At 42.7% G+C, this 14,289-nt stretch overlaps 1 protein-coding gene across 1 annotated transcript; it reads left to right on the top strand.

The window, feature by feature from the left end:
* Window positions 1-122: 122 nt before the first annotated feature.
* LOC109877444 (5-hydroxytryptamine receptor 3B-like) lies at window positions 123-4,135 on the top strand. Its single transcript, XM_031817994.1, has 4 exons — window positions 123-126; window positions 423-633; window positions 846-995; window positions 2,529-4,135. The coding sequence occupies exons 2-4, from the start codon at window positions 435-437 to the stop codon at window positions 2,792-2,794; spliced, it is 615 nt and encodes a 204-aa protein (XP_031673854.1). The 5' UTR covers window positions 123-126; window positions 423-434; the 3' UTR covers window positions 2,795-4,135.
* Window positions 4,136-14,289: the final 10,154 nt, after the last annotated feature.

Genomic DNA, 14,289 nt, shown 5'->3' with positions numbered 1-14,289 from the left:
ATGTAGAGTATCTTTATCTATGGGTTAGTGAGTTTATGTAGTTAGTGTGAGTTTATGGGTTAGTGAGTGTTCCTGGTGATTTCAGTAGTTTATGTGATATGTAGAGTAAAGTATCTCTATCTATGGGTTAGTGAGTTCCTGGTGATTTCAGTAGTTTATGTGGGACATGTAAAGATACTCTACTCTTCCTGTTTTTAAGGGCAGAGCTTAAGCAACAATTACACTCAAAAAAGACAATACGCTTGAATCAACATTAGCTAGATGTACACAACCGATGGTGAAGGATGTGGACTCATTGACATTAGAGTTCTGAAAACACCTGACAGTTTGATTTTGAAGTGTAATGCTCTTCCCTTTCAATGTCAAACTAACGTTTAGATGCAAAAACGCTTTCAGTCTGGCCTACCCATCTGTCTTCACAGGTGTCGCTGAAAATGCGGTCTGAAAACCCATTTCTGTCCCTGGTCCTGCCCAGTATACTGATCATTGTGGCAGATGTGGTGAGCTTCTCCCTGCCACTGGGAGGGGGCGAGCGTATCTCATTCAAGGTTACACTGGTTCTCAGCTTCATCATGTTCCTCATCATCCTCAATGACCTACTGCCTGGAGGAGGCCAGTGCAGCCCCATCATCCGTGAGTGTCCTGTTTAAACAGGGTTAAACTGTTACATCGCAACAAAACACAACAGCCTAGATCATCAATAAAACATTACATCATACAAGACCTTACTCTATTATTACAAATGTACAATATAAAATCCACCACAACATGACAATGTGTGTTTGTGTGTATAGAGTGCATCCATATAACACTCACACATCTCTCTCTCTCGTTGTTCTCCATAGGAAAGCACTTCTGTTTCTGTTTGGTCATCCTGGTGTTGAGCACGTTGCAGTCTATGGTGCTCACACGCCTGGCTAAGTGTGGCACTCTCTGGCCCTGCAGCCTCTCCAAGTCCAAAGACTCACTGCTTAAAGACACAGACAATGAAGAGGGTAAACATTTTCATTATTCTGTCATCTCAGTTATCCACAGAGCAAGATATATTTTCATGGTTTCCAAAGACATTAACAAAACGTCCTTATACAACCATTTATAACCTGACCATGAAGTCATAATGACGTTACTGCAACCAGTTTTACTGGGGACCCCATAAATACTTTCATCATCATAAACTAGTCAAGTTGTATTTTAATGCTGAACCTTCCAAATTCAATAATGATACAAGTCTTTTTTGTAGTTACCTGTGATCAGAACATGTTCAGCTGCCAGCACGCATCTGTGTCACAAGTAGTGTGAAGCGTTGTAAATAGCCTAACTAAATCGCCTGTAAAGAAACGGGCAGGGTATAGGTTAAGGCTGCTGTCACGATTGGATTAGAACAAGCGCATCTCTCCCTCTCTCACTTCCTGACTGTCATTCCCCGGCACCTGTCACACATATGCCGTGTTCACGTGCTTATCGATACTTCCTAACTTGTTGTAGTTGTACACGGGAGGTTGGTGGCACCTTAATTGGTGAGGACAGGCTCATGGTAAGGGCTGGAGTGGAATGAGTGGAATGGTATCAAATACATCAAACACATGGTTTCCATTCCATTAGCTCTGTTCCGGCCATTATTATGAGTCCTCCAGTCAGCTGCCTCCTGTGTTATACACCTACCTAGAGAAGAACCTTTTAACCACTTTCAGGAACAAGTGTTCTGTCAACAATGTCACTAAATAATGTAGGAACTCTAAACCAGGCACAGCAACCCTGGCTATTGGCGCCGTACAGACAACATCAGCTGCTATAGAATCACACAGGGTCACAGATACATTATCAGTGTTTCCGGCCCAGAATGGAACCAAACTTTAACCATAACATTCAACACTGGCAGACATTTGATACTGGCAGTTTAACAAGTCATCAACAGATACGAGTTTAATATTATTCATCTTAAATTCCTCACTAAATCCTGTGCATTGTTAGCTGTCGGGATCGTTTCTTAGCTTTGATCAATGTGTGAATGAGTGAAGGAACATACAGATGCGTTGTGAGATGTGCTCTGAGTGACGGCGCAGTAATTTGTGAATGAGGTATGTTCTTTACCTGCATTTAAAGCACACTTCTGGGTTTTCCGATCTCGAGTAAATCCGATTACAACAATCAACTGTGATAAAACGAATACGGTTACAAATAGTTTTGACAAAAATGTCTTCATTTTTTATCTCTTATTTAATAGTGTTATATTTAATTAATAAGGCCTGAGGGGATGTGGTATACTGTATGGCCAATATACGCAGAGTGCCTTGATACAGCCCTTACCCGTGGTATATTGGACATATACCACAAACCCCAGAGAGGCCTTTTTGCTATTATAAAACTGGTTCCCAACTAAATTAGTGCAGTAAAAATGTATGGTTTGTCATACACGTGGTATACGGTCTGATATACCACGGCTGTCAGCCAATCAGTATTCAGGGCTCGAACCACTTATTTTATAATAACTTATATATAATTTTTTCCCTCTCTCTTACTTTGTCTAGTATCCAAATCTGATATTACTGTCATCAAACTGAAAGCCTCTGAGGAAAAGAAGAAGAATACAGCCCTCCAAAAGGTGGTGAAATTTCTCAACAAAATGGCTGCACAAGACCAGAAAAAAGCAAGACGCCATCGCTTTGCCAACAAAGTGGACTTGATCTGTTTCTGTATCTATCTCACCGTCCTCATTGTTTATGCAGTCGTCATTTTATATTTCTCCTTTGGTTCTTCATGCGAGATCAACCATTTAGAATTCTGGGAATACTAAATTGTTAATTTGCTTTTAACAAAAATGTTTAAAGAAATGGTGGTCATATGATAGAGAAAGCATTCCTATATCGTTCCTATTGTGGCATCTGTGAGCGCACAGGCAGTGCCATTGAGGCAATCTCCATTTTGAAGTAGTCCATTTTCTTCTTCTACTATTTCAATGAGTTGGTAAACAAACTGAAAGGGTTTATCCTGCCACATGTAGGGAACAGGTATAAAGTTAAGGTTGATGATTTACTGCCACATGTAGGGAACAGGTATAAAGTTAAGGTTGATGATTTACTGCCACATGTAGGGAACAGGTATACAGTTAAGGTTGATGATTTACTGCCACATGTAGTGAACAGGTATAAAGTTAAGGTTGATGATTTACTGCCACATATAGGGAACAGGTATAAAGTTAAGGTTGATGATTTACTGCCACATGTAGGGAACAGGTATAAAGTTAAGGTTGATGATTTACTGCCACATGTAGGGAACAGGTATAAAGTTAAGGTTGATGATTTACTGCCACATGTAGGGAACAGGTATAAAGTTAAGGTTGATGATTTACTGCCACATGTAGGGAACAGGTATACAGTTAAGGTTGATGATTTACTGCCACATGTAGTGAACAGGTATAAAGTTAAGGTTGATGATTTACTGCCACATATAGGGAACAGGTATAAAGTTAAGGTTGATGATTTACTGCCACATGTAGTGAACAGGTATAAAGTTAAGGTTGATGATTGCAGTTATGGAATGTTTGCTCACAATAATTTATTGGCTGATCCCTACTAATGACCCGAATGGAATCATGTGATCCTTCCTTAGTCCTGCCTTCAAAATGGTTCAAGTCCCATGCTGCTGCCAATGCTAATACAGGCGTTTGGCCACAAGAGGTCTCTATCATTCTCTATGGTTTGGTCAACACAAATTTTGCAAGAACTAGCAAAAAGCTACCTTTGAGCTTCTGTGTGGTAAAATTTATTATTTGTGTATTCTTCACTAGAGATTTACATTTCAACATGTTTAAAAATAGATAGTCATATGTGGAATAATGCATTTAGCAATTAGAATTCTAATAAATACATGGACAGTGGACTGTAGCTGTAGCATTAGTAGTGTGGAAACAAATCAACAGTGTGTTATCTCCTATAGAGGCAGTGTGAAGACCTTATTATCTCCTAACTAAGCAGGTTCTCAACCTCAGGCTGAGATATCAAATAGTCTCTCGATCATCTCCTCCACCTGCGCTGGGCTGTATTTGTGGTATCTCTCAGGGTGTTTGGAGAAATCATGGTCACATCTGTGTAAAGTACAGGCAAAGGACCATAATAAATGAATATCACTGTACCAGTGTTCTGTATGAAATTCTTACTGCACATCAATATTGGACAGTGCTGAATTAAAAATATACTTGACATACAGTGCCTTGCAAAAGTAATCATCCCCCTTGGCGTTTTTCCTATTTTGTTGCATTACAACCTGTAATTTAAATTGATTTTCATTTGGATTTCATGTAATGGACGTACACAAAATAGTCCAAATTGGTGAAGTGAAATGAAAAAAATCTAATGTAAAAAATATAGAACGGAAATGGCTATGAAGCCCCTAAATAAGATCTGGTGCAACCAATTACCTTCAGAAGTCACATAATTAGTCAAATAAAGTCCACCTGTGTGCAATCTAAGTGTCACATGATCTCAGTATATATATACACACCTGTTCTGAAGGGCCCAGATTCTGCAACACCACTAAGCAAGGGGCACCACCAAGCAAGCGGCACCATGAAGACCAAGGAGCTCTCCAAACAGGTCATGGACAAAGTTCTGGAGAAGTACATATCAGGGTTGGGTTATAAAAAAAAAACAGAAATTTTGAACATCCCAGGGAGCACCATGAAATCCATTATTTAAAAAAAAAATGGAAAGAACATGGAACCACAACAAACCTGCCAAGAGAGGGCCGCCCACCAAAACCCACAGACCAGGCAAGGAGGGCATTAATCAGAGAGGCAACAAAGAGACCAAAGATAACCCTGAAGGACCACTTTAAGCCGTACACACCATACAGCTGGGCTTTACGGAAGAGTGGCCAGAAAAAAAGCCATTGCTTCAAGAAAAAATAAGAAGACACTTTTGGTGTTCACCAAAAGGCACGTGGGGGACTCCCCAAACATATGGAAAAAGGTACTCTGGTCAGATGAGACTAAAATTGAGCTTTTTGGCCATCAAGAAAAACGCTATGTCTGGCGCAAATCCAACACCTGTTTCATCACCCTGAGAATACCATCCCCACAGTGAAGCATGGTGGTGGCAGCATCATGCTGTTGGGATGTTTATCATCGGCAGGGACTGGGAAACTGGTCAGAATTGAAGCAATGATTGATGGCGCTAAATACAGGGAAATTCTTGAGGGAAACCTGTTTCAGTCTTCCAGAGATTTGAGACTGGGATGGAGGTTCAACTTCCAGCAGGACAATGACCCTAAGCATACTGCTAAAGCAACACTCGAGTGGTTTAAGGGGAAACATTTAAATGTCTTGGAATGGCCTAGTCAAAGTCCAGACCTCAATCCAATTGAGAATCTGTGGTATGACTTAAAGATTGCTGTACACCAGCGGAAGCCATCCAACTTGAAGGAGCTGGAGCAGTTTTGCTTTGAAGAATGGGTAAAAATCCAAGTGGCTAGATGTGCTAAGCTGATAGCAACATACCCCAAGAGACTTGCAGCAAATGGTGGCTCTACAAAGTATTGACTTTGGGGGAAGGGTGAATAGTTCTGCACGCTCAAGTTCTGAACAAAGTCTTATTATTTCGAGGGTAGTTTCCAAATGTACAATAAGTTTGACTATTTGTCTCTTCCTTCCTTTATCTACCCCTCCCTCTCCATATGTGTACCAAGCTGTCATATCTTGTCAGTCTACTAGGGACCTTTGTCTCATGTAAGTGTGTATGTGTATACTGTGTTATTATTTAGTTAGTTAGTAATTAAATCAATTTGTGTAGTACTGAATAATCAACTTCTTCTGCGGTGCCCCAAATTCCTAATGTTCCTAATTGTTACATGATTCATTTAACTGGGTAACAATTAAGTTGATTCGATAAATAAGTCATCACATTAATGCAAGTCACATCACAACACCCCTCATCCTAAATTTTGCGCCCTCTTGTTCAACAGGACTTTGATTAAATCGATTTAATGTTTCAATTTGTGTCAATTGTGTTTTTTATCCACTAGATGGCAGTAATGTTCTACCATTGTAATCTAAATAAATTGTCATGACACTGTCTCACTGGGCATTTCCTAATGTGAAAGGTTTGCTGCAACTCTGCATGATTATGGCAGTAGAGTGATACAGATTCATAGCCCAAGGACCGAACCTACAGGCACAAACTACAAACAGAAGACTGGGTACCCTTACACATAAAAGTATTGGACGATGTAGGAGTGCGGTGTCAAAGCCTGACAAATCGTGTCAATACAATATATAAAAAGCCAAACGGATCCTCTATCTGCCCCAAAATGTTTTTGAAGCTCATTAAAGAAGGGCGTGTGGTCAATGGTGAGAGCTTATGGTGAGGCAGGAAAAGCCTGGCCCTGGTGCGTGTGTTTACATGTGTGTTCATTTCTGGACTGATGTAATGGATATAAATTGCATTAAAGAAATGCACTAGAAGGTGAATATAATTGCTTAAAACCACACATTGCATTATATTATAGCACTTCAGTGGTAGTTTTATTGCTGTTTTAAGGCACCTATTGTAGACATACTGCCTAGTAGCCAACGCAACTTGTAGAATGTGCAACTCAATGCATTCAAACCTGACTTTTTGTTTTCAGAGCATCTCCACAAACAACAGACAAGGAGCCAGAGATCATCAGACACCAGTGGATAACTGAAGTACCAAAAAAGCCAGTAGATGTCATACTGACAGAGACCTTTTTAAAGTATAAAGTACAAGTCATATTATATACTGAAGTGGTGCAGCGGTCTAAGGCACTGCATCTCAGTGCAAGAGGCGTCACTACAGTTCCTGGTTGGAATCCAAGCTGTATTCCATCCGGCCGTGATTGGGAGTCCCATAGGGCGGCAGGGGTAGGTCGTCATTGTAAATAAGAATGTGTTCCTAACTGACTTGCCTAGTTAAATAAAACTATTTAAATAAACATTAAGGGCAGACGTGCGTTCTGTTTGCTATGTTGCAGAAACGTTTGTACCGAACAACACGTTTTCCAAAAATGCCGTTGTACGTTCTTGAATAGACTTTTTAGGTATGTTTGCTCCCGTTTGGTGGGTGCGGCGAAGTGTGAATTGAAGCAATGAATGACATATTTAAAGGGCAGTGGCCATGCTGACAGCGTTCCCCAACCCCTCCCAATTTTTTTTTTACTGATCGAGCAGCACATCACCGTTTCCATTCAATTGAACGTTCCAGAACGTAAACACGTACTGACCGCAGCCCTGGTTTCCCTGACACAGATTAAGCCTAGTCCTAGACAACAACAAAAAAGCACTTTCAATAAATCATCTCCACTGAGCTTGATTTTTACTCTAGGACTAGCCTCAATCTGTGTCCATTAGCAGCAACAGAAATATTACACTAAGTAGGTGTAGGTAGATACAGAGCCATAGTGGGAAAACTATTCTCCAACTTGCCACTAAAATTACCATGACATTCTCATTCATTATTTAGTTTTATTGTGGCCATGGAACCTTTGGGTCAGCATAGCACCCACCAAAATTGTAATGTCAAACACCCTACGAGAGTTTGTAAACCCAGTCTCTACGTTCAGCGGTGTACACTTTTAACATTAGGATATCCTGTGGGAGCAGCAAGAACCTTTTAGCGCGGAGGTTGCTAATAGGTCAAAGAATATGGCTCCGTTTCACAACCAGGGGCAAATGAGCAAGATTTACTACATTGAAATTAGGACTGTGTTTTACTTTCCTTTTTTTAACTCTTGACCCAAAAACGACTGGAAAATTGGCTTTATGCTCATGTAACGTTTGTGCGCATGTAAGTGTGATCTGTTACCTTTCAGTAGAGGTGGTAGTACATTACTGCCATCTAGTGGAGGAACAATTGTACAACATGGGTATTCTGTACATACACTACAATTCTGCCATTTTTGAGACTTGACCCAGGATTAGGACCATGCCTTTGGGCAGTTCTTTTCTAGGCGGTAACACCAATTACATAACAGTCAGTAAAAAAATTAATAAATAATGAATTGTCTCTTTCCTAAATTAGCCTTGGATGGAGATAGGGATTTGGACATGTGGTTTTATTTAATTCTCCTTACTGACTAATGATTATGCCAGCGATTCTGATACAAACATTAATTCATACATTGTGCCCCTGGCCTGAGAGGATGGAAGTTCAATATGTAGCTAATGTACTGTAGTAGGCTAATGTTAACTAGCGGCACATCGTTGCCCATGAAAGGAAGTTAGGTTGCGAGCAAGAATTTTAGCCAGGTAGCCTAGGAAAACTAAAACTAAAAGTGTGTACTGTATGACAGAGTCATGAAAGACAGGAGGATGGCATTGGCGTTTCTCTACAAGTAGGGTGAGTCAACATGTTTTTTCAACTTTGCATGCACACGCACACAGTCTTGTACAACTAAACTTGTGGGGACACACAATTCAGTCTCATTCAAAATCCAATTTTCCCTAACCCGTACTCTAACCTTAGCCCTAAACCTCCTAACCCTAAACCTCCCAACCCTAATTCTAACCCTAACACTAATTCTAATTCTAACCTTTACCCTAAACCCCCTAGAAACAGCAGTTGAACTTGTGGAGACAACAAAATGTCCCCAGTTGGTCAAATTTTGGTTTGTTTACTATTCTTGTATAGTTAAACACGTCCACACACAAAAAAAATCAGTACTGAACAGCCACGTAATTTTACCCATGCCTCGCTACTGGTAGCTGATTTTGGTAGTTACCTGTATGTAATTAAGCTATGGAATAAGTAGTACATGATTGTAACAATAAAATAAAACTGTGTGTGTATCTGAAGAAGTCTTCTTTTAAAAGTGGCACGTTTCGATGTCTGCCTGTTTATATAAGCCTCAGTTATTGGTAGGACCAGACCGACATAACTCGGGAATAATATGTGTCTGTTGCTAGTAATGTAGTAGATAAAAAGAAAATGCTTCAGCCACTAACATCAGCATTGGTCAGGGTGAAAGCCTGTCAACAATTATATAAACACTCTCCTGACTTCTGTTGATAACTACACCCATGTAACATATCTGCATACATTTCTCGACAAATAGTATTTTTCTAAAGGATTGTGCTTATCAAATCAAATCAAATTTATTTGTCACATACACATGGTTAGTAGATGTTAATGCGAGTGTAGCGAAATGCTTGTGCTTCTAGTTCCGACAATGCAGTAATAACGAGCAAGTAATCTAACTAACAATTCTAAAAAAAACTACTGTCTTATACACAGTGTAAGGGGATAAAGAATATGTACATAAGGATATATGAATGAGTGATGGTACAGAGCAGCATAGGCAAGATACAGTAGATGATATCGAGTACAGTATATACATATGAGATGAGTATGTAAACCAAGTGGCATAGTTAAAGTGGCTAGTGATACATGTATTACATAAGGATGCAGTCGATGATATAGAGTACAGTATCTACGTATGCATATGAGATGAATAATGTAGGGTAAGTAACATTATATAAGGTAGCATTGTTTAAAGTGGCTAGTGATATATTTACATCATTGCCCATCAATTCCCATGATTAAAGTGGCTGGAGTAGAGTCAGTGTCATTGACAGTGTGTTGGCAGTAGCCACTCAATGTTAGTGGTGGCTGTTTAACAGTCTGATGGCCTTGAGATAGAAGCTGTTTTTCAGTCTCTCGGTCCCAGCTTTGATGCACCTGTACTGACCTCGCCTTCTGGATGACAGCGGGGTGAACAGGCAGTGGCTCGGGTGGTTGATGTCCTTGATGATCTTTATGGCCTTCCTGTAGCATCGGGTGGTGTAGGTGTCCTGGAGGGCAGGTAGTTTGCCCCCGGTGTTGCATTGTGCAGACCTCACTACCCTCTGGATAGCCTTACGGTTGAGGGCGGTGCAGTTGCCATACCAGGCGGTGATACAGCCCGCCAGGATGCTCTCGATTGTGCATCTGTAGAAGTTTGTGAGTGCTTTTGGTGACAAGCCAAATTTCTTCAGCCTCCTGAGGTTGAAGAGGCGCTGCTGCGCCTTCCTCACGATGCTGTCTGTGTGAGTGGACCAATTCAGTTTGTCTGTGATGTGTATGCCGAGGAACTTAAAAAACTTGCTACCCTCTCCACTACTGTTCCATCGATGTGGATGGGGGGGTGTTCCCTCTGCTGTTTCCTGAAGTCCACAATCATCTCCTTAGTTTTGTTGACGTTGAGTGTGAGGTTATTTTCCTGACACCACACTCCGAGGGCCCTCACCTCCTCCCTGTAGGCCGTCTCGTCGTTGTTGGTAATCAAGCCTACCACTGTTGTGTCGTCCGCAAACTTGATGATTGAGTTGGAGGCGTGCGTGGCCACGCAGTCATGGGTGAACAGGGAGTACAGGAGAGGGCTCAGAACGCACCCTTGTGGGGCCCCAGTGTTGAGGATCAGCGGGGAGGAGATGTTGTTGCCTACCCTCACCACCTGGGGGCGGCCCGTCAGGAAGTCCAGTACCCAGTTGCACAGGGCAGGGTCGAGACCCAGGGTCTCGAGCTTGATGACGAGCTTGGAGGGTACTATGGAGTTGAATGCCGAGCTGTAGTCGATGAACAGCATTCTCACATAGGTATTCCTCTTGTCAAGATGGGTTAGGGCAGTGTGCAGTGTGGTTGAGATTGCATCGTCTGTGGACCTATTTGGGCGGTAAGCAAATTGGAGTGGGTCAAGGGTGTCAGGTAGGGTGGAGGTGATATGGTCCTTGACTAGTCTCTCAAAGCACTTCATGATGACGGATGTGAGTGCTACGGGGCGGTAGTCGTTTAGCTCAGTTACCTTAGCTTTCTTGGGAACAGGAACAATGGTGGCCCTCTTGAAGCATGTGGGAACAGCAGACTGGTATACGGATTGGTTGAATATGTCCGTAAACACACCGGCCAGCTGGTCTGCGCATGCTCTGAGGGCGCGGCTGGGGATGCCGTCTGGGCCTGCAGCCTTGCGAGGGTTAACACGTTTAAATGTCTTACTCACTTCGGCTGCAGTGAAGGAGAGACCGCATGTTTTAGTTGCAGGCAGTGTCAGTGGCACTGTATTGTCCTCAAAGCGGGCAAAAAAGTTATTTAGTCTGCCTGGGAGCAAGACATCCTGGTCCGTGACTGGGCTGGGTTTCTTCCTGTAGTCCGTGATTGACTGTAGACCCTGCCACATGCCTCTTGTGTCTGAGCCGTTGAATTGAGATTCTACTTTGTCTCTGTACTGGCGCTTAGCTTGTTTGATAGCCTTGCGGAGGGAATAGCTGCACTGTTTGTATTCAGTCATGTTACCAGACACCTTGCCCTGATTAAAAGCAGTGGTTCGCGCCTTCAGTTCCACACGAATGCTGCCATCAATCCACGGTTTCTGGTTAGGGAATGTTTTAATCGTTGCTATGGGAACGACATCTTCAACGCACGTTCTAATGAACTCGCACACCGAATCAGCGTATTCGTCAATGTTGTTGTCTGACGCAATACGAAACATCTCCCAGTCCGCGTGATGGAAGCAGTCTTGGAGTGTGGAGTCAGCTTGGTCGGACCAGCGTTGGACAGACCTCAGCGTGGGAGCTTCTTGTTTTAGTTTCTGTCTGTAGGCAGGGATCAACAAAATGGAGTCGTGGTCAGCTTTTCCGAAAGGGGGGCGGGGCAGGGCCTTATATGCGTCGCGGAAGTTAGAGTAACAATGATCCAGGGTCTTTCCACCCCTGGTTGCGCAATCGATATGCTGATAAAATTTAGGGAGTCTTGTTTTCAGATTAGCCTTGTTAAAATCCCCAGCTACAATGAATGCAGCCTCCGGATAAATCGTTTCCAGTTTGCAGAGAGTTAAATAAAGTTCGTTCAGAGCCATCGATGTGTCTGCTTGGGGGGGGATATATACGGCTGTGATTATAATCGAAGAGAATTCTCTTGGTAGATAATGCGGTCTACATTTGATTGTGAGGAATTCTAAATCAGGTGAACAGAAGGATTTGAGTTCCTGTATGTTTCTTTCATCACACCATGTCACGTTGGCCATAAGGCATACGCCCCCGCCCCTCTTCTTACCAGAAAGATGTTCGTTTCTGTCGGCGCGATGCGTGGAGAAACCCGCTGGCTGCACCGCTTCGGATTGCGTCTCTCCAGTTAGCCATGTTTCCGTGAAGCAGAGAATGTTACAGTCTCTGATGTCCCTCTGGAATGCTACCCTTGCTCGGATTTCATCAACCTTGTTGTCAAGAGACTGGACATTGGCAAGAAGAATGCTAGGGAGTGGTGCACGATGTGCCTGTCTCCGGAGTCTGACCAGAAGACTGCTTCGTTTCCCTCTTTTCCTGAGTCATTTTTTGGGGTCGCTGCATGGGAACCATCCCGTGGCACTGGTTGTAAGGCAGAACACAGGATCCGCATCGCGAAAAACATATTCTTGGTCATACTGATGGTGAGTTGACGCTGATCTTATATTCAGTAGTTCTTCTCGGCTGTATGTGATGAAACCTAAGATGACCTGGGGTACTAGTGTAAGAAATAACACGTAAAAAAAAAAAAAACTGCATAGTTTCCTAGGAACGCGAAGCGAGGCGGCCATCTCTGTCGGCGCCGGAAGTAAATTCCTCCTGAGGTGTGTATGGATAAATACATAATGGGCCGGTTTCCCAGACACAGATGAAGCTATTACTGTGGAGAACATGTGTCTGGGAAACTGGGAGTCATTCTGCCATGTTTACAGACTAGAGATGGCATGGTATATCCTCTTCTCTATGGCTCTCAAACACACAGTAATGGAACATTTCTGCTGAAACGCAGAACACCATATCATCCATGACCCATCTACTGTGGTCATGGTAGAGGTGCAGTGTACATGTGGACCCACAAAATACATCTGGTTATTCTCAACAGAAAAGTCTGGAAATGATTCAGTTGTTCCTGATGCTTTCATCAGAGGAAGGAACCACCATGCTAAGTGGGTGGGGGTTATATCCTGCCCGTTTGGCCCTGTCCAGGGGTATCGTCGGGTGGGGCCACAGTGTCTCCTGACCACTCCTGTCTCAGCCTCCAGTATTTATGCTGCAGTAGTTTATGTGTCGGGGGGCTAGGGACAGTCTGTTATATCTGGAGCATTTCTCCTGTCTTATCCGGTGTCCTGTGTGAATTTAAGTATGCTCTCTCTAACTCTCTCTCTTTCGGAGGACTTGAGCCCTAGGACCATGCCTCAGGACTATCTGGCCCGATGACTCCTTGCTGTCCCCAGTCCACCTAGCTGTGCTGCTGCTCCAGTTTCAACTGTTCTGCCTGCGGCTATGGAATCCTGACCTGTTCACCGGACGTGCTACCTGTCCCAGACCTGCTGTTTTCAACTCTCGAGAGACAGCAGGAGCGGTAGAGATACTCTGAATGATCGGCTATGAAAAGCCAACTGACATTTACTCCTGAGGTGCTGACCTGTTGCATCCTCGACATCCACTTTGATTATTATTATTTGACCCTGCTGAACACCTTTTTAATATTTTTGAACATCTTGGCCATGTACTGTTATAATCTCCACCTGGCACAGCCAGAAGAGGACTGGCCACCCCTCATAGCCTGGTTCCTCTCTAGGTTTCTTCCTAAGGTCTGGCCTTTCTAGGGAGTTTTTCCTAGCCACCGTGCTTCTACACCTGCATTGCTTGCTGTTTGGGGTTTTAGGCTGGGTTTCTGTACAGCACGTTGAGATATCAGCTGATGTAAGGTCTATATAAATAAATGTGATTTAATTTTGATTTGAACCCTTCTGATGCTATACATAAAGACTATTACATCAGAATTACTCTCTAATTTAAACTGTGGGTAGTTTCATATGTCCAGAGAATTAGTCCACAACCAGCTGTCAAAACAAGCTGCTTCATGAGCCACTAGTGAGGAGATAGCCACCTTTCTCCATTACCCAGAGAGGAGACAGCACCACTGAAACCACAATGCTGTCTGGTGCCCATGCATGATGACATTTCAAATAAACCAACTCAATCCCTTTTGTATTATTGTCTGTATGAAGTCTGTATGCTCAACAATATGATAACAGCCTACGGTCCTATTGAGGTCCAGTGAAACATATAGCCAACTATAGGGTTTAGAGGCAGGTGGAGGTGCAGTATATCCACTTCTGCCTAGTCACAGTAATTAGTAATTACCTGTCTGTTGTGGGTTGTTGTTTACACAAGATGGTGAAATGAATCCTGGGAGGTTAATTTAAAAACTCATTATTTTGGGATTATAGCCAAGCACATCCTGTACAATACCGAGGATAATATTCTAATGTAGACAGTTTGTGGGGGTGTGTATG

This window comes from Oncorhynchus kisutch, unplaced genomic scaffold (assembly GCF_002021735.2).
Source record: "Oncorhynchus kisutch isolate 150728-3 unplaced genomic scaffold, Okis_V2 scaffold1220, whole genome shotgun sequence".
Lineage (NCBI taxonomy): Eukaryota > Metazoa > Chordata > Actinopteri > Salmoniformes > Salmonidae > Oncorhynchus > Oncorhynchus kisutch.
Note: the sequence above shows the minus strand (reverse complement) of the source record. Positions and strands in the feature narration are given on the sequence as shown.

Coding starts and splice junctions, on each gene's coding strand:
- LOC109877444 (XM_031817994.1), top strand. CDS start 435: ATGCGGTCTGAAAACCCATTTCTGTCCCTGGTCCTGCCCAGTATACTG. Junction 634..845: donor CCAGTGCAGCCCCATCATCC/GTGAGTGTCCTG, acceptor TGTTCTCCATAG/GAAAGCACTTCTGTTTCTGT. Junction 996..2,528: donor AGACACAGACAATGAAGAGG/GTAAACATTTTC, acceptor TACTTTGTCTAG/TATCCAAATCTGATATTACT.